General features: G+C 37.2%; 1 protein-coding gene across 1 annotated transcript in view; it reads right to left on the bottom strand.

Annotated features, from left to right (window-relative positions):
* Hivep1 (human immunodeficiency virus type I enhancer binding protein 1) overlaps positions 1-21,545 on the bottom strand; it is a 121,612-nt gene that overhangs the window by 30,044 nt on the left and 70,023 nt on the right. The window contains exon 3 of the mRNA XM_013036504.1: positions 14,234-14,287. Coding sequence (XP_012891958.1) covers positions 14,234-14,287 — 54 coding nt within the window. The remainder of the gene's footprint in view (positions 1-14,233; positions 14,288-21,545) is intronic.

The following is a 21,545-nucleotide window of genomic DNA, read 5'->3' as shown; positions in this document are numbered from 1 at the left end:
AAGGGGGAACTTCAGGATCAATATACTTCAGCTGAAAACAACAGGAACAGAAATCAGTACTGTTAAGTCTTTAAAAATGATGTTGAGCAAATCTTTTTTTCTTCAGTCCACTGTTTTGTGAAATAACATTTCCCCAGTGGCGTTTCCTCCTTAGGATGTGCATAATGAAGTCAATGATGTGCTTTATGCCTCTCATTAATGCTACCAGGGGAAAAAAAAAAGATGAAAAATGAGTATTACTACTGAAAATGAATAATCTCCCCACTTACTTCCCAAAAACTGGGAGGTGGGTGGTCCTAAAGTGAAAAACACTACTCTGTGAAGTAACTACAAAGATGAGAAACCAACTGGAGGGGCCGCTTGTGGAGGTGCGACACTGATACCTACAGGAGTACCTTGGGTCATGGGGGGGTCAATGCCATGTGGAACGTGTCAGATCAGAGTTCTGGCTGGGGGGATGACTTTTATTGATTCACATACTTTTTGAAAACCTTTTATTTTTAGATCAAGATTTTCAAATTTCAAAACTGTGCCTTATACTCCAAAGAAAAGTAAAAAACTCATCCTATGTGTAGAACAGCTAGTAATATTTTAAATGTTTTAAACAAAAAGAATACAACTTAGCTTTGTACTTAAAATAAAACATAGGGGTAGGGGCACATACCAGTAACCCCGGTACTTGGGAGGCTGTGTCAGAAAGATTTCAAGTCAAAGACCCTTTCTCAAGAAAAAAAAAAAAAGTGAAAGTTGAAGGGAAATAACAGAATTACTAAACTTACTCTAGTTCCGTATTTCCTTGTAAGAAGTACTATTATTCTCTTTCAAAATGCTGCCTATGCCATTGCCTTCTAGCCACTTAGCTTGAGAAAACTTTTTTTCTATGTTTTCAATATATTTTTTTCTTTAGCATAGGTTTTTTTTTCCTTAAGAAAATCAATTATGTGCTTCTTGGATGAGTCCTAAGTTGATTTAAGATACTTTCATCAGTTTCTTTTTGCCTTTTTCCCCCCTGTGTGTGTGTGTTTATTTTGTCTTTCCTTTGTTTTCTTATAATTTCTAATGACTTTCCCTATGCCAGTAATTAAATTTTTAGGTCACTGTGTCTTTATAATTTTAAATTTATTTTTTTGGACTGAGGTTGTTTTGTTCTCATTGTTCTCATTCCCTTAATTTTCCATTTTCTATTCTATCTCATCTTATTGTCTCTAAGTCTGAGCTTTTTATTTAAAAAGTAAATTTGTTATGGCATTAGGTTCTGTGCTTGAAAACACTTCTGTTTCTGAGATAGTATCTTCCTGATATTGGTCTTGTTATATCTTTTACACTCTCAAGGCTCTTCTTCCTGGGATCAGGAAGAATGACAGTAGTACTCAACTGAGAACTTTCTCAAGCTGTTTTTGAGTCCTTGGAGCATGCTGGTTCTTCTCACCTTTTCATGGTTCACTCTCCTTGCAAAGGGATAAGACCATACTACCAAGACTCTGTTTTCAGGGTTGGGAAGGTGGCTCAGTGGTAGAGCACTTGCCTTGCATGCATGAGGCCCTGGGTTAGATTCCTCAGCACCACAGAAGAAAAAAGAAAAAAGCTGGAAGTGGTGCTGTGGCTCAAGTGGTAGAGCGCTAGCCTTGAGCTGAAGAGCTGAGGGACAGCGCCCACGCCCAGAGTTCAGGCCCCACGACTGGACTCCCCCCCCAAAAACAAAACAAAACAAAGGAGTAGGCCGCAATGCTTGATAAATGTACGCATTACCTTGCTCATGTAATTGTAACTCCTCTGTATGGTATTTTCCAATAAAAAACTTATTTAAAAAAAAAAAAAAACCTCTGTTTTCTACTTACCACCCTATCATTTCAGACATAGTGTTTCCTTATTTCTTTGTTTTACCCCTACTGACTTTGTATGTTCTCCGTTCACATTTTGGATGAAATAGAACCTTCTCATCTTAGATGGGGAGAATGCACCTTCAGAATAAGAAGAATGGAAAGGATTTAAAGCAGGAGTCAGCTAATAGCTGCAAATTATGTTCTCTAATTCACCAATATGCTACTAGAAATGGTTGAAAACCAGGTATTTAGCAGACAGAAATCACACCCCATCAGGGACCAAATACATCAGTGTTGTTCCCATAACAATCACAGACACTGGGCTTCATGAACAGCCAGGGTCACCCTCTGTTAGGGAGTAGAAAGGGTTCGGGACTGGAGCAAACCACAGAGACCACACTGTTGGATATATTCAGGTAGGGAAAACAGGAATTCATGTACCCAGATGCTCTGCCTTAGGCTCTTACATTTTTTTTAGAGAAGAGTAGCACAAGAATTTAGAATAAAACAAGCAGCTGATTCTCAGGATAACTTCTAGAGAATTAATGCCACAAGCTAAGCAAGTTTCTCAGAAGAAAACCTGAGCTGCTACCTAAGACAGGAAGAGAGTTTCCTCAGTAAGTAGTAGGTATGGAGAACTACAGGTTCATGGTGTGTTTAAAAGCCTGCTTTGATAAATGGTCACTCTCTTCTTCATACTTACATAGACACAGAAGAGCATGAAAACCTTTAGTCTATTTCTGGGCCTTAGGGACACAAGAACCACCTCTCCTCTATAAGAGCTGGTTGGGTCAGGGAACCAATGGAGGTGGTAGAGGGAGGGGAGGGGAACATTTCGGAGGCTTTTCCAGCCATTTGTACCACAGTTAACAAGCTTCCTAAAACTTGGGTAGTGGCAGTGGGCTGCTTAGCTGGTTCAAAACAAGAAAGTCTGTGAAAGCTCTGCCACTGATTCTGCTGAGTCGTCTTCTCTTCATGGGGCAGTTCTGAACTAATCGAACAGGGAAAAATGTCCCTTCCCTTACCATCCCACCAAACTTCAAACTCTATCAACATGTATAGAATTGTAAACTGTAGCTGGAATTCCAAGACAAGAACTCGAACAGAAAAATGGCCAAGCTAATTATGGAATCGCCACTTAACATACCATTATAGAACCTTTAAAATAGTTACCAAGATTACACGGTGATCTAAAACATGAAGTATACATGAGTATTCTTTTCTTTCCCTAGAGAGTCTGGGACTTGGTGAAGACCCAATGAGAATTGTTTTGTAAAAGTAAATAAAGAGAATCTGTAAACTAAGGAGAGAAAAGAGTTCTGACATCAGAAGTCTGGGTAACTACATTTAAGGGTGAGACAGACATGGGAACAAAGAAAGAACTGAAAAGATCCGATAAAACCTGTCACAGTGAGTGTCCATGAATTCACTGTTTGGGGAATTTTAAAGAGGAAGATGTGGCTACTAGTGTTAAATACTGCATCTAGATGCCCAGGATGAAAACAAGAGGTCACTGGGTGTGGCGGTGACAGGGGTGACAAAGACATCATTATCTCTGAGCACAGTGCCATGAGGTCCAGTGGTCAAAGTCATTTCAGACAAGGGGAAGGAGGAAGGTGAATGAGTATAAGGGCCCAAAAGGCAGACTGATAAAAGGGGTGACATTAATCAAGAAGCATTGTACTCATAAACTGACATGCTGAATTGGAATCCTTTTATATAACTACTGAAAGATAACAAAAAGATTATGAACAAGATATGCAGAAAAAGTACAAGAGACATGCACAGAAAACATTAGCTGAGCCTTGCTATGCATTTATTAGTGGAATAGGAGATATAGTTGGAAATATATTCCAAAAGCAGGTACCTCTTGGCCTTGAATACAAAACAGAAGAAACTGCAATTAAGCAGTTAGGCAAAAAAAGGAGCCACATTCAATTTATCCCACCTTTGCTGACCTATAATTAAAAGATCTTAACATGGCAAAGGTATAGGGTTAACAATTCTACCCCACCTCCCTATATTCCATTTGTACCCTACAATGGAGAGAGGAAACTCTCTCCCCTATTCCATTTTACTCTACCAAAGGGAGGAGAGCTCTATCAACCCAGAATTACACATTAAGAAATAATTTTAGCCTTCAAAGCCAGAAATTAAAAGTCAATTACTAGGACTCCCCCTGCAAAAATGAAATAAATAAAAACAAATCTTTTTCATATACTGAAAATATTCATCAAAGTAGACCTGTACTGAAATGTGAAAACTTTAATTTGGATCTACACATAGACATGAACTCTGAAAAGGGCAACAACAGAAGAAAATTCTAAAAAGATTTTAAAAATATTTTATCACTTAAAGAGTTCTAAAAAGAATTCAATATTTCAAAGATACCACAGTGTAAAACTGAATGGTGTGAGAGGCAGTATAGAAGGCAAAATGGTGCCCTTCTGAGCAGGTCTCTTTCCTGGAATAGGGCACTTTGCGGATTGTGATAAGGTAGATGAGAAGACCATCCCATCTTATCCTTAAAAGTGGAGAATCTGGGGCTGGGAAGGTGGCTCAGTGGTAGAGCACTTACCTTGCATGCATGAGGCCCTGGGTTCGATTCCTCAGCACCACAGAAGCAAAAAGTAAAAAGCCAGAAGTGGCGCTGTGGCTCAAGTGGTAGAGTATTAGCCTTGAGCTGAAGAGCTGAGGGACAGCGCCCAGGCCCAGAGTTCAGGCACCACGACCGGACCTCCCCCCCCAAAAAAGTGGAGAATCTGGTTGAAGTTACAGACACCAAAAAATAGAAGAGTAGGAGAGAGATTGGAAGGGAGAAACTCAACTCACCATCGCTGGCTTTAAAGATGGTAGGAGTCTGGGAGTGGCGGGGAGAGGGGAGGCGGTGTGACTCAATGACACAGCACGTGTTACAGGGTTGGTATGGAACGACCCTTGGAATCTCCTATATTGAAGGCATAATCCCCAAGGCAGCAATGTGGAGAGGTGAAATGAGGCTTTGGGAAGTGATTAGACTATAAGTATCAAGGATAAGAACCTACTGATGGTTCCTAATTTGATGGCATTATTGTGAGGTGATGTAAAGTCTGGAAGGTGAGACCTAGTTGGAGGAAGCAGGCCACTGGGGCCATCCATTGAAAGGACACATAGCTTGTCCTTGGCCCTCTGGGGGGTACCCATGTGCTCTCACTCTTTGCTTCCTGGGGGCTGTGCTGTGGACACCCTCTTCTGCCATGGGCTCCCATGCCCCAATCCATGATGTTCTGGCTCACCGAAGGCCACAGCAATGGAGCCATCCCACCATGGACTCAAACCTCTGAAATGGAGAGGAGATTAAATCTGCTTTTACATCCTCCATCTCAGGTATTTTGTCATAGAGTGTACAGAACTGACACATGCATTCAATCCCCAGCAGCAATCAATTCAGCTAGTCAGCCAACAAACAAACAAACAAAAATGAAAATTAAAGTGGGGAAAAGTAGCCGCAATTCAAAGGTCTGTAGGTAGCCTCTGGAAACTGAGAGTGGTCCTAAACTCACGGTTAACAAGGACAGGAGGAACTAGAACCAGAGAATGTAGTTCTGCCATTGACCTAAATGAGGAAACAAGGAAACAAGTTCTTCCTTAGAGCCTGCAGAGAGACATGAAGCTCTCCTGTAACTTGATCATAGTTCTGTGAGACACCAGGATTCTAACCCATAGAACAAAACAGAAAGAAGTGTTGGTTTAAATTGTCATGTATGGGTAGGGGTGGGGCTCAGTGGTAGAGTAGGCCTTAGGCTCAGTTCCTAGCATTTTAAATAAAATAAATGTGAAATAGTAAAATACACACCATAGAAACTAATACCAGAAGCTATGAGGCCAAGTATGCTGCTCAGCAGAAAGAAGAGAACAAATTAAGTGTGTCCTCTGTCCACAAGGTTAAAGCAGGAATACATAGAAGGCATCTTGAAAATCCCCAAATATCATGAAATTCTAAATAGCCAAAGTTCAAAAAGGAAGTCACAAAGAAAATTAGAAAAATCAAAACAAAATTAGCGAGTAGAAAACTGTTTCATTTAATACTCCAAACACTAGTAAAACCTCTGACATCTGGGACAAGACAACGCTTTGCAGAAACCACTGCTGTTTAACATCATTTCTCTAAGCCATCAGGTGGTTACAGAATTTTACAAAATGAGGCGCAAACGATGGCAAAAAGGAACTAGCATTGGTTTCCCATGGTGGCCTCCTAGAGAGATCGAAAGAAATAACTGAAAATCTAACACCTAACAAGAGCTCCAACACATCTTTTCCATTACAGCAAAATAATGAAAAAGCACAATGAAAACACATGTATCACAGAAACTGAAACAAAAATTCCTAGTAATAATGTCAACACAAAAGATTAAAAACATGAAAACTAAAAATACTTTTAGTATATTTAAAAATAAAGGCTTACAAAATGAAGAAACACACCATGCTCCTGGAAAGAACTTTGAAGATGTCAACTAAATTCTTTTCAAGTTTCCCCATTTTACAAAATTTCAACCAGTGACAATTTTGCTTTTTTAGAATTTTGACATTACTCAAAATTTTCATTTGGGAGAGTAAGCATTCAAAGTCAATAAAAGTCTAAAAAATACTTAAGACAACTTCATGAAAATATATTAAATGCCTAAACCAGTATTTTCTCAAATAGTCAGAGCAACAGTTAAAACTAAACCTAATAATGACTTAGTATATGAAAAATTTCAACATCTCAAAATGTAGGAGAAAGGATCTCAGTTTATTTAAATATGCGATTCAGGTTTCATACATGATTTTTTAAAAAGCATATCATAAGTGCATCTCATGGACCAACAGAGTTAAAAGATACAACATAATCAAGAACTATAAAACTGGATCAGCACTTAGCTCATTCTGCTTAGACTGGAAACATACTCTCAAAGTAAAACAACCAAATGAAAGATACGCTATATGAACACAAGTGAGTGTGAATGTATATGTGTGTGTGAATTTGTGATAAAATAAATACAACTACTCAGGAAGGTGAGATCTGAGGATCATAATTCAAAGTCAGCCCAGGCAGAAACTCTGTGATATTCACATCTCAAATTAACTGTTAAAAAAACAAAAGACCACAAGTAGAGCTGTGTAAAAGCCTTGAGCAAAACAGCTCAGGGAGACAGCACACACACACACACACACACACACACACACACACACACACACACACACACACACACACACACACACATGTAAATACAAACTGAGGAATGTACCCAAACACAAAAAGTAATATATAAAGAACTTTCATAAGCTAGGGGTAGAGTACTCATGAGGCTGAGTTAAGAAGACTGGGAGTTCAGGGCCACCTGGGCTACACAGCAAGACCTTAGCTCAGAAAAGAAAGGAAGAAAATGACTTTTATAAGAGAAATTTGGTAATGGAGAATTAAATAATTAACTCAGACTTCCTCAGAGGACAACAGATTAGCTAACAAAATATAAATAGTATCATCTTGTAGGTATTGAAGCATTGAAAAGTTAGTGAAAAGTAATTGGGCAAAAAGTCCAAAAAGGTGAGAAAAACCTGTGGGCTCCTTGTCCAGAGAAGGTTCTCCTGAGCATAGAGGTGATAGATAGCAGGTCAGAGCAGGTTGATGATTAAAGGAAGTAGGGGAACAAATGGCAGAGCCCAGGGATTGGGAACATGAAGTTCACATGAAACCCGGTATGTCTGCACTTGGCCTCACAACAGGCTTCATCCTGGTGATAAGGGTGAACTGTGTGGGTAGACCAAGCTTGGTGTGAATGGCAAGGCAAGTATATGGGACTTGAAAAGTCACGAGTCACAAACTTGATTAAGATGATCTTAGCTTGCTAGTTCTAAAAGAACGGCAGAGGCAAATGAAAATCTTCTCAGAGTGAAGGTTTAAATTTAGGCTTCAAAACTCTCTGTCGTCTTCTGAAATAAAATGTACAACAAACATCCAAAGATAACCAGTCATCTGAGAAAGAAATTTAACACACAGAATATCATAACCATATTTAAAGAGGTCCAATATGTTGGAATATGCGACGACTTTAAAATTAATGTGCTGATTTTACTCTAAGACAAGAGTTCTAAAAATACCAAGAGAACTGCAAGTATAAAAAGAAATATAATATGAAGAACCAAATGTGAATTACAGAATTTAAAAAAATACATAACCAGGCACCAGTAGTTCACACCTGAAATCCTACTACTCAAGAGGCCGAGTTCTAGAAGATAGTGGTTCAAGGCAGCCCAGCTAGAAAAGTCCATGAGACTCTAATACAACTAGAAAAGGCCAGGCTAGAGACATAGTTCAAGTGGTGGAACACGAGGAGAGTGGGAGTTCTTGAGAAAAACCTCAGTAATGAAAAAAGAAAATTACAATAACACTCAGGACTCACTGAACCAATCTAAATTCAAATTAGAACAATTAAAAAAAGATAGCGAACTAAAGGCTAAGTCAGAGGAAACAACACAAATGGGAGTCGCAGGGGACCAAGGGAGTAACAGGAGACAAAGGATGCCAAAGGAGATTTTCAAGACAAAATGGACAGCACTCAGAAGTGAAGAGATACACAATGGATATAAATTTTCAAAAAGGAAAGTAACCTGTGAAGTTACAGATTCAAAAGCAAAGATAAAATTGTATTATAACTAAAACAATACTCTGATAAAAAATTAAGAGCTTTAGTGGTTCCAATAGAAAACAACAAAGATTTAAAATGAGTGAGTCCATTTTTTCATTTCAAACTTTGAATAACAAAATAATCCCAAAAGAAACCAGATGCTAAAAATATAATAAAAACAACAGTTGATAAAACTATAAAGCATATAGGAGCATATTAAAAATATGAGAAATTGGCACAGTTAAAAGAAAAGAGTAGAATCAATGCAGAAGTAATACTCATTAGATACCCTGCTGAAAATAAAACTATACAACTAACAAGTGTGGAGGGAGAGAATGGAGGGAAAAACTGGGAGAAAGCATTGGAAGTAGTGACAATGTCAAAAAGAAATGTACTCTTTGACTGATTTATGTAACTGTAACCTCTCTGTACATCTCCTTAAAATAACAATAAAACATTAAAAAATAAAAGGAGGGTAAAACATACAAATTTCTGCCAAAACAAAAAAGAGAAAGCAGTGAGGTGTGTATACATATCACTAAATACCCTCTACCTCCTCCTAAAAATCAGAACATGCTTTAAGAGTAACCTCCAACCCCAAATACCACCATGCCAAGCAGAAAATATGGTCCTCAAGTTATTTTACTAAATTAATGTGACTTTAAATTGTCAGGGGAAATTATTAAAAAATAAAAATGAAATTATAGACCAGTGTGTCTGAGTGTGAACATGGAACTCTTTAATATTTAAAAAATCAAATCAAAGCTAAACATAATGAACAAATTGGTATTATCAATTCATCCCAAGTCAGTTTAAACATTAAAGTGAAAGAATAAAAACTATGGATTAAAAAATATATTTTCTTTTTTCTTTCCCTTTCTCCTTTCTTTTGTCCCTTCTTCCCTCCCTTCCTTCCTCCTTTTATTCATTGATTCTTTCCTTCTGTCTGTCCAAATTCAGGGCCCTCTCCCTTGGCTTTTACAGGTAAGGGTGGTATTCCACCATTTGAACCACATTTCCATTTCTAATCTTTGGTTGATTAAAGGTAAGAGTTTCTTGGATTTGTCTACTTAGGCTGGTTTCAAACCTAGATCTCAGTCTCCTGAGTAGTGAAGGTTAAGATCATAGGTGTGATCCAACAGCACCTGCTCCCATAGATTTTCTTTATATCAACAAATAAAAATTTGAAACAATCCCAACAAGCAGTTAAAAAATACACTGACCTCTTCCCACAAAAAAATTCAGTGCACATTTTAATAGTGAATATTAGAAGCATTTCCTTTAAAATCAAGAACAAGGCAAAAATGCCAACATTACTGTTTTCTGTTGGCTTATTTTATTAGAGCCAAGTTAGACAATCAAAATAAAAGAAGCTCTGATTTCAAAAGCAAGAAACAAAGCTTTAATTACCCCAACTGGTATGACAAGTAATTGCCAGTGGACAAATGATCAGAGCATGTAAGAATTCAGCTGGATGGTTAGATAAAAGATCAATCCACAAAATTATATTTCAGTTTTATTTGCCAACAAGAGCTAGGAAGCAATTTTTACAAAGAAATAAAGATCAATGATGCACAGACCTGGCGCTCTATCCTAGCACCAGAGGTAAAGAACCTCAATGAGATGACTAAAAATTAATAAATAAATGAATACAATTTGAAAAAACAAACCCAGAAAAATATACAGATGGTCTATATGGGGAAACTGATAACATACTGAGGAAAATATGATCATCACAACTATTTTTTTTTGTTAGTCACTAAACTCTGGTCCTGGGAGCTGCCCCTCAGCTCTTCAGCTCAAGGCTAGTGCTCTACCACTTGAGCTACAGTGCCACTTCCGGCTTTTTTCTGCTTATGGGGTGCTGAGGAATTGAACCAAGGGCCTCATGCATGCAAGGCAAGCACTCTACCACTGAGCCACCTTCCCAGCCCTCAAAACTATTTCTTTATGGAAGGGAAACCTAAAAACTGTGAAGTTGGTCAGTGTACCCACCCTAATCCTAAACAATAGTCTACAAAGTTTAAGAAGACTGATTCTAAAAACTAGAAACTAAAAACTACAAATATTAGAAAAAGTCCTCTAATAACTTGCAGATTTTCATTACTGTACAGCTATAGATTATATTACACATTGTGTTCATACTATGCAACAATATATCACATTAAATAAACCTCTTTATATATGGCAAGTTAATATAATGAAGTAGAGAAAAGGAGAATTCACACACTAAAAACTTCCCAATGAATAACATAGTTTTGCTGGTAGCTTTAGTATGGCCTTGTTTGTGATCACTGGGGTAAATGCCCAGAAGTGGGATTGCTGGGTCATAGGGAAGCTTTATGTATAGTCTTCTGAGCAAAGTCCATACTGCTTTCTAGAGTAGTTGAAAAAGTTTACACTCCCACCAACAGTGCAGTAGGGTTCCCTTTTGGCCACACCCTCTCCAGCATCTGTTATTAGATTTCTTGAAAAGAAGTAGTTTTGATGGCAGGAAGACTCTCAGGAGCAAGGCTGAGTGGGAATCTCTAGGGAAGACTACATATGACATCTTTCCATTTTCTATTAGACACAGAATTGAGACCCCCTTTGCACAATTACTTAATAAAAAATAAGCAATTTATATTGTGGGGGGGAGGGGAGACTGAAGACTAGTCATAGCTGTTTAAATTGGGTATGGTAAAACAAATGACTTGTTGGAATGGATAAAATATTATGTTCATACTTTAAAAGTGATTGTAGCTGGGAAAAAAATCCAGACACAAAACAAACAATAAAAAACTCACCTTGTTCAGGCATAGTTATTATGCAACATAATTAGCTTTAAATGCAATTGAGGACAGTTAACACCTATTCTGAGGAGATGTTGCAAAGAAACTAAAACAATCATTTGCTGGGTAGAATAGCATTGGCAATGTCTTCGCATTTGAACTGGATGTTGGCATCCAAGATTACATTATTGTTATGCTTTATAATTAAATATGTTATATGTATTAAGTGTCAAACATTATAAGTGTCAAAGAAAAACAACGCTTACTCAAACACCTGTATACCTCTCAATTGATCTATTTATTTCTTTCTAGTTTATTTTATTCATATTCTGTTACCATGTCTATGACAATCACTAACAGTTAAATCTTGATCAATAATTTTAAATATGGTGTCAAGTACAGAAAATGTTAAGAATAAGTAGATAGCACTGTAAGAGAGAACACAATAGAACTTTGGAGAATTGTGTGAACATGCATGCTTAAGTTTAACACTGAAGTGATTAAAATAAAAAGAAATCCAATTAAAATTGACTGATTTTCATTCACAAGCAGAGGAAAAGGTTAAAATAGGTGCATTAATTTAATCCAGTACACTTCTTTATCATATTTTGTATGATTGGCAAAGTCAATTTCTATGTTAGTATATTATACTAGCAGATTTATCTCTCTAATATTAACAAACAGGGAAGTATCTCTTTTAATCTATCAATGAAGAAGTGTTTTACCTTTTTAAGAGCTTATTGATCTGGTAGATAGTTTTGAGAATAAAGTAGTTACTTGTACTAATAACTACAAAAAGGAAATGGGGAGAAAGAGCCTCTACTAACTTAAGGACCATAAAATCTCTGATGGAGACAATGCCTTATAATTATTTGCAGCATTAAGCCTAAAATGCAAACAAATTCACCCAAACTTTCATGGTAAAGAATATCCCCAAAGAATGCAAGAAATAGAAAACATGAGCTGTAAATCATGCTCCAAAAACAACAAATGATCCTGCATTTTCCTTATACATTCATTCTTAAATAGATGAAATGAGTTTCCTTTAAGAAAAATAGGTCACTTGGTTAAGAAAAGATTTCAGAAACCTCAATACTTCTTTTATTCAAAGACTTTTTTTCCTTGTGTTGAGAAAGAGGAATTGATATTATTCCTTACATTTACCTGGAAGAAAAACTGTTTTATTTTTAACTTGCCCAGAGCTTCTGTGTTAAAAACGAAAGCCAAATACTAATTCTCTGCAGTGACAGGCTCAGAACAATGCCCACTTGGTATTCACCCTCAGTCTGAGCTCATGCAGCCTGCCAACTGGAGCCTACTCAATTATGTTGAAGCTCATTACCCAAGGTCTTTCTCTAGAACCTTTGTTCCATTTCCTCCTTCCTATCAGGCATTTTGTTCACTTTTGTGAAAACTTTCTGCCATTGGAGTAAGAAAGAAAGAAAGGAGACAAGCTACATTTATTCTGCTACTTGAAGCAGCTCTAAACCCTTACAAGATGTGAAAAGAGCTGTGACAATGGAAGTGTAAAAAGCAAGGGCTCTCCAGCCCCAGCGTCTCCAAGCCTCAAGGCCACGGCAGTGTGGACAAGTGGGGAGAGAATGCTCAGGCGGCTTCACCACGGGACATCATGCCGACTTCTCCACCTTCTCTAGCATGGCTGTTCTGAAGCAATGTTCCTGAAGGCTCAGATCTGATAGGGAGAGGGGTAGAAGACACTTCAAGGCTCTCTGCTGTGCATCACTGCACAGATAGGAACACCAACTCCAAGCAATCTTGGGAGTCCATCCAATGAGAGTGAACTGGGATAAGCAAGAATTTACTATCCCTAAACATAATAACCAGTCTAGAAAAACAAATTTTGAAAAAGCTTCTTTATTGGAAGTTTGTTTAGCTAAATTACCATTAAATGTTCACTACAAATAGAAGACATAACAAGGAAAAATAAATAATAGATCATGAAAAATAAATGAGCACTTTTCTTCTCCACTAAGTTAGAAGAGAAATAATTTGACTTATTAACAGAAAGTCTACCATCTCCTATCCACTACCTGCCTTCTCCATGCTGATCTGCATCCAAATTTGCCTATTACATTTTAAATGTTTTCAAAATATATCATTGTGAAATTAATGAGTCAATACAAAGCAACACACTACCTTGCTTCCAATCTTGTAAATGCAAGGGCATTTAAATCCTCTCAAGCTCTGCTCAGTCCCATGTACGCAGATGAACATGTAGGCACACACACACATAGAGGTATGTACTTGACTTCATTTGTCTTAACGAAGACAACAGGATGATAGTTTACATGTTACATTATAAGTTCATTTTATTATTTTTTTTCTTTTTTATTGTGAAAATACTGTACAGAGGGGTTACAATTACATGGGCAAGATAATGAGTGCATTTCTTATCAAGCATTGTAGCCTCCTCCTTTGTTTCTCCTTCCCATCCCCCTTCCCATCCTTCCCCCTCCCCCCGTTCCTTTTATTATTTAACAATCAGTCATCACCACCAACTGAAATACTGACTATTTTTTATTAAAATTGCATAATATCCCCAAACACAGATTTATTAAAATTTATTTGACAATTCTCACTGCTTGGTATTGTTCTGATTGTTGCAGGCTTTGTTCATTACAGAAAACACTGCGACCATTGCAGGGCACACATGTGTGAAGCAACACCTACATCCTCTGTACCATACTGGACTGCTACAGGGAAGATCTTTGGATAGGACTTCCCAGAGCTGCTATGTTTTCCCCACACCTACTAGCAGCATGTAAGCATATCAGTATGCTTCACAGCTAAAATATTTCATAATGCAAAGTCCATAAGATTGCAGGTACCATTTAGTCCAAAGTAATCAGGAATTACCAATTTCTAATTTTGTGATATGTTTACATTGATTATGTTAGCCCACAATTATGAGCTATTGATATGGTCACCTCTAACAAGAATACAATCTATATTGGAGTTGATTTTAATTTACCTTTTTTAGAAGCTTCTGCACCATTAAGTTCTTTTTGTGCTTCTTCAATTTTGTCTGAGGAAAAAAGAGAAAAAATTATAAATTAACCAGTCATTACAAATAAAGAATGTAGTAACACAACTCTTTTATAAGTAGTGACAGATATAAAATAGTAAACACTCACTGAATGAATACATTCATGAAACAAATGTGTGTAAATAGTTCAAACAAGGATTCCCCTTTAAATTGATAATTTTAACAACTTCTTAGCCACATGGATCAATTTGAACTGTTTTCATAATGCAAATAATTATACTTTAAATTCAGAACTATAGCTATAAATGTTCTGTTGTCTAAGAAGAATATCTAAAAGTACTATTTTTCTTACAAGTGAAATACTCAAAGAGAATTTTTTAGAAATATAACAAATGCTTACTAGATTAGCAAGAAGACCACACAAGTTCATAGAAGGTGCTATGGTTTAGATATGGTTGGTTGAAGGGTGTCCCATGAGGCTCAACTAAAGTAAGCCAGGTCCCGGAAGCTAGCAAAAGCTAGGAAAGGGGGAAACGAATGGAATCCTTAGGTCATTTCGAGGGACACTATCCCCAGAAGGGATTAAGATTATTCTTATGGGACTTGAGTTCAACTGGCTACTTATCAGCTTTGCAGGCTTCTGGTCTTGCCACTTGATTGCTCTCATTCACATGACTCCACCCTGGTGTCATCTACAACGTGGTAACACAGCCTGAAGACTCTCACCAGAGCCAGCACTGTACTATTGGACTGCTGGCCTCAAAAACTATGGATTAAATAAACTTCCTTCCTTCAAGAAGAAACCCATCAGAGGCATTTCATTAGAGTAACAGAAACTAATAAACAAATACTAAGATGTGAGGCAACCGTAGAAGACAGAAATAGATGGAAAAATACAGGAAATGATGAGCTGCAGAGTAGCATGAAGAAAATAAGGTCTGTCCCTTGGTAACAGCACAGAGCACCTTTGAAGTGATAGTGCAGATCATGGCATCAGCCAGACAATATATCAAACTGAATGCAGAACAGCTTCAGCTGCACATAGCTGTGAAGAAATGGTATATCGCAGAAGTAAAACCAGAGTTGGGTGAGATGTCTTGGAAGAGGGTGTGGCAGGGAGGCTGTTATTCAATCTGTGGCTTTAGGCACAATTGGATCTCGTAAATATGCCCATGTTCTATTTTGGTAGCAATTAAGTTGAATTTTTTGAGTTTGTATATATACATAATACACACATATATATTTATGATATATATAATTTGATTGATATATATTATATATGTGTGTGATGACAACAGTAACCAATTTCAACTTTAATAAAATGCATTGAGCATTTATTATAATGATGGAAAGTAGAAAATCCACAGGGTACTACTTGGTACAGAAGTGAACAAATAATATTTGGTGCATATAACATTTTAGATAACATTATATGTCAGATATCCAATGAAAGCATTGTTTAGATGTTTCATCAGTTATGTACATTATCAGTCTCTGCCTTCCAATATCTCCATATAGTCCCAGATACTGTCCCGAGTATAGTATTAAACTTTACTGCCCCTGGCCAGGGAAGGTTCAAGTTCCAGTGAAGCATCTTACTCTCAATATATCCCATCATGGGCCTTTCAAACTCACATGACATGCAGAAGCTGGGGGCCGGGAACATAAAAGGATGGTATGGTGTGCTTAGCGTACACAGTGCCCAGGGTTCCATTCAAAGCACCAATAAGAAAGGAATCAAAAAGTGATCTGAACTTTTACCATCAAGAAACTATAACTGTTAGAGTAGATTGTTTTATCCTGATTTAAACTTTACATAATGTATACATTTACTTAAACATCATGTTGGCCAGTAAACATATAATTTTATGTACCAGTTAAAAATAAATAAAATTAGAAATCAGTGCAAAAACTGCAGAAATGACCCCCGTATTCAGCAGGAACTTTATTTCAATGAAAGAAAGAGCTAAGGCATGAATGGAAACTACATGAATGCAAGTAATGGGCTACTTCTTAACAAATAAAATACACTAAGTACACTGTAGACATTCAAACTGTAAATAAACAAATAATATGATTTAAATATATAGTCCTTGAGAAATATTTTAAAAGTAGTTTTATTACCAACCACTGTTATTTGTAACAGTCCATCTGAACTTAATCATAAATAATAAATATGCATACAATATATATTTACAGTAGTTTAAGGTGTGTTTTATGCACACCTAATTTGCTATTTATAATAAAGGCAGCTGTATTTTAATAGGATCACTTATAGTTCAAAGCAACAAAAGCTCAGGATTTAACAAATACCTAGGGAATCAATGCTGTTATCATTATGCTAAAGTTGGTCACATTCTATAGCCATTATAGCAAAAACCTAATGGCCAATAGCTAGGTGCTCAAATAATATTTATCAAAATGAACTCCAGGAAATGGAAACAAGAAGTTTTTATTCTTTGTTGCTGTTTTTCTTTTCTTTTCCTTTTGTCTCCTTTGTTCCAATTTGTTCCTTTACCTGTCTTTAGAAGGTAGGAGGGAGGGCATGGAAATGATGGTATAAAGGGTAAAAAAATGCAGCAGTGATACTAGATACACAACTGTGGGTGGAGACAGGAGAGAAAAATGGGGAGGGAGTCAGGGAAGGCGTGACATTGTTCAAAAAGAAATGTCCTCTTTATCTGACATATAACTGTAACCCCTCTGTATATCACCTTTACAATAAATAATAAAAATCTATTAAAATGCAGAAGTCAAAGCAGACACTCTGAAAACATTACAGGATGGAATGGGAGAAACCCTAGGTCTCCTTGGCACAGCCCGAAATTTTCTTAATAGAGACCCAGAAACACAACAAATCAAAGAAAGGTTGGACAAATGCAATTGCATGAAATTGCAGAGCTTCTGCATGGCAAAGGACATAGCTCGCAAGATCAATAGAAAGCCCACGGATTGGGAGAAGATCTTCACTAGCCATACAACGGACAAGGGTCTCATATCTAAAATATACTTGGAACTCAAAAAATTAAGTCCCCCAACAACAAATCCTCAAAGAAATAACTGCCCAATAAATAAGTGGGCTAAAGACTTAAAGAGAAACTTCTCTGAAGAGGAAAGAAGGATGGCCAAATAGACACATGAAGAAATGTTCATCCTCCCTAGCCATAAAAGAAATGCAAATCAAAACAACATTGAGATACCACCTTACTCCAGTTAGAATGGCTATAATCAATAATAACAACAGATGCTGGAGGGGATGTGGACAGAAGGGAACTTTACTGCATTGTTGGTGGGAGTGTAAACTTGTTCTTGTTGGTGGGAGTGTAAACTTGTTCAACCACTTTGGAAAGCAGTGTGGAGGTTCCTCAAAAGACTCCACATAGAGCTCCTCTATGACCCAGCAATCCCACTTTTGGGCATTTACCCAAATGAACACAAACAAGACCATACTAAAGCTACCAGTATGACTATGTTTACTGAAGCATTATTTACCATAGCTAAGCTATGGAACCAACCCAGATGCCCCTCAGTAGATGAATGGATCAAGAAAATGTGGTATATATACACAATGGAATTCTATGCCTCCAATAGAAAGAATGGCATTGCCCCATCTGTTAGGAAATGGAAAGACTTGGAAAAAATTATATTAAGTGAAGTAAGTAAGCCAGGCCCAAAGAAACATAGGTCGCATGGTTTCCCTTATTTGCAATAACTAGCATATGTCTGAGACAAGCAAAAACGGTCAGATAAGTTGATGTTAGATGAAATGAACTCCAAGATAAGTATTCAAATGTTTTTTTTCTTTCTTGCAATTGTTTCTAACGTATTTATAAGATGATTTCTTTGTTGCTTTGTATGTCCCTCCCCCACAGTATAACCCCTGTTTTTCACTGTATTTGATGTTGGTATAATTTGTTGAGGGGAAGGGAAAAAACAAATTGTTTAAATAGGGATATAGGTGGACCCATTGCAACAATGAGATGTATAAGATATAATGTTAAAAAACGAACTTTACAACTTTGGCGGGGGTGGGGGGGAGAGATAAGAATGGGGGTGTGAGGGAAAATGGGAAGGGATGGGAAGGGGAAACAAAGGAAGAGGCAACAATGTGTGATAAGAAATGTATTCATTACCTTGTAATTGTAACCCCTCTGGTAAGGTATTTTCACAATAAAAAAAATTTAAAAATGCAGAAAATAGCCTTGGTTTCCATTTGAAAACAAAATGGAAGTCTCTGTTTTAAAATTTTTCAGCTATATTACCCTGGTCTTGATTATGACAGTATATAAATGTGACAACTAGTTTGGAACATCTTTTGCATTTGTGTGTAATAAGCATCTATTCAAATGCTTTTACCTGATACTCCAGTTCAATAGGTGAACACAACCACCAATTAGCGAGCTTATCATAGCCATTATAAAAGCATTTGCTTCTATTCAAGTTCTGTTTATAGTTAACCTGTGTTTTATAATTCTGGTAAATATGATATGTTTTTAAAACAGTCTCCAAAATTTCAGAGAAAGTGACCAATTTCATATGCTCTTAATGGGTGCATACAAAACAATGTACTGATATTTAAGGAAATATGTACTGAGATTTTTTTTTCCACTGTAATACTGGGCTAGAAACACATATTCACATTCCACTCCATACACACAAATATAAGTATTAAGTGTGAAAATCAGCTCAGAAACAAACCAACCTATACTACTTTGTATCCTCCTCTATTAAAAAGGAAAATCAATGTCCCTTACCAACAATACTAATTTCAGGGCCCACTGCAGGCCTGTGAACCTGCGGCTTGAAGATCATGACATGAGGAGCAACTTTGGACACACCCTTTGCCCTGAAGGTAACAGAGCAATAACGTCCCTCCACAGAAGAACTGTCTTAATGGGCAGGGAATGAACGCAGGACAAGAAAACGTAAGATTCTGAAAATACACTCCCCTCCACATGATCTGGGGTAACAATTTCACAAAAACCACATATTCTGAAACAAATGAAAAGTTTGGTTTACAGAAGATTTATGTCTGTCCACATTTCTGCCAGGGTATCCTCTCTCACTGCACTGCTAGACACTATAGCCTTGGATCTGGTACCCATGTGCATCATTTCACTCATCTCTACAGCACAGATTAATAAAACATTACCAAGTAGATCCTAATAAACTGTAAAAGGCATCTTTGTTTTCTGAAAGAGATGCCATCTGATTGAGAAAACAATCACCATATGTGAGTACTATTTTTACTATTAAATAAAGCCTAACACCCACTTCCCCCACATTATATGACAGTGTACCCTCCTTACTCTCACTTTTATCTGCCAGGGCTATTTCAATGACACCAAATATGACAATGGCATAGTCTAAAAAGAGATCCAGTGCTAGCAAGCATTTATTAATCTTCTTCTTTATGGAGATTATTCCCAGTCTACTAAATCACCCAAGTAAACTCACCGTTACATGCACCCACTTTGAACCAGCAAGTTCTATACTTCTACTACCCCTGAGACTACCCATGTCTTTACAGGTGACACCTTAGGAAAATGTTGAAAGAGTATAGACTAATAATAGTTCAGATCTAAAATGAAGGAAAAAAGCCAAAAGCTCAATTCTGGGTTAGAACATCTGAAAACTGTAATGCATGAGTAAAACTTCTAGAAAAACACACAATTACTTAAATTGATCCCCAAAGAGGGCATCCTGAACAGGATAATTATCATGAATTATATGTAGGAAACTGCATAGAGTTACCCACAATAGGCCTTTATAAGGTTCTAGGCCTAGTTTTACTATCAGAATCTTTCAAGTTTTAAATAATAAAGCATTTTCTGAACTGCTGAACAGTAAACACAGAAGGTGTTCTAAATTACTTCATTGTTAGTTGGTACCAAAATCTGACCAAAGGGGCAGAAAACTAACACTACAGACAGGTGCTGTGTATGTATTTAACAATCTATATTAGGAAGTGAATTTACATATTCACAAAAAAATCATACCCCAGTAGTGCCTTAAGTAAGAATGAAAGCTTATTTCAATATTCAGAAGCAAGTTACAAGTTGAACATCTCTTACCCTAAAAATGCCTAAAGCTATTAGTTTTGCATTTCAGATATTTTCAGATTTTGCATAAATGTAATAGCATATCTTAAAAATCTTACCCAAGTCTGAATACAATCTTTGTTGATACTTCACACATACTTTGCACACAGCCTGAAAGTCATCTTTAACAGTAATTTTAGTACACCTGAGCTGGCTAAGACCTATTCCATCAGATCAAATGTGGATTTTTACAACTGCAAGATCATAGCTGTGCTTAGAAAGATTCAGATTTTGGAGTCTTTATGATTTGGGGTATTTGGATTAGGGATGTTCAACCTGCAATAGACTTTGTAACAGTAAGACAGGAGAGGGGAGAAAGATAATTAAACAACATCCAAACTATATTTGATTAAATCACATCTAAAAACAAAACCCCTAATACCGATTAAGACAAGATATTCTTCATTATAGTAACCAAGCCTTATGAATAAGTACCCTGAAACAAAAACAAAAACCAATACCCATGGTGACCTTCCTGCCCATAGCTTCAGGGAGCCTAACGTGGTCACTCCCCAGTCCCCTTTCTCTTGTTCGGAGCAGGGTGTTCCACAGTGCATCTGTCTGCTTGCTCAAGGCTAATGCTCTACCACTGGAGCCACAGCTCCACATCTGGCTATTCTGGTGGTTAATTTGAGATAAAGTCTCACAGATATTCCTGTCTGGGCTGGCTTTGAACCGTGATCCTCAGATCTCCTCCGAAGTAACTAGTGTTACAGGCAGGAGCCACAGATGCCCAGTGCAGAGATAGCCCAACATTTAAGGAACAAGTACTGAAATTTTATAGGTTTTTGTTTTTGTTTTAAAAGAATTGACTAGGAAAAAAAATCAGGAGAATCAGACTGGATTTTGTCAACAGAAGAGTTCCAATATCAAATCAACATATGTTGCAGGTTGTATGGAACAACAGTGGTCTCTGTGGATTGAGCAACTGAAGAGGCTACAGAGGGTACTTCCTAGAGCATGTGAAAGCAAGTTATTAAAGAAATAAGGGAGGGGCTCGGAAGTTGGCTCAGTGGTAGAGTACTTGCCTCCCATGCATGAGGCCCTTGGTTTGATTCCTCAGCACCAAATAAGAAAAAAAAAAACCCAAAACAAACGAACAAACAAAAAAACACGGAAGTGGCACTGTGGCTCAAGTGGTAGGGCACTAACCTTGAGCTGAAGAGCTGAGGGACAACGTCCACACCCAAAGTTCA

The sequence above is a fragment of the Dipodomys ordii genome, unplaced genomic scaffold, assembly GCF_000151885.1.
Source record: "Dipodomys ordii isolate 6190 unplaced genomic scaffold, Dord_2.0 Scaffold296, whole genome shotgun sequence".
Lineage (NCBI taxonomy): Eukaryota > Metazoa > Chordata > Mammalia > Rodentia > Heteromyidae > Dipodomys > Dipodomys ordii.
The sequence above is the reverse complement of the archived record's forward strand: the minus strand, read 5'-3'. Positions and strand labels throughout refer to the sequence as shown.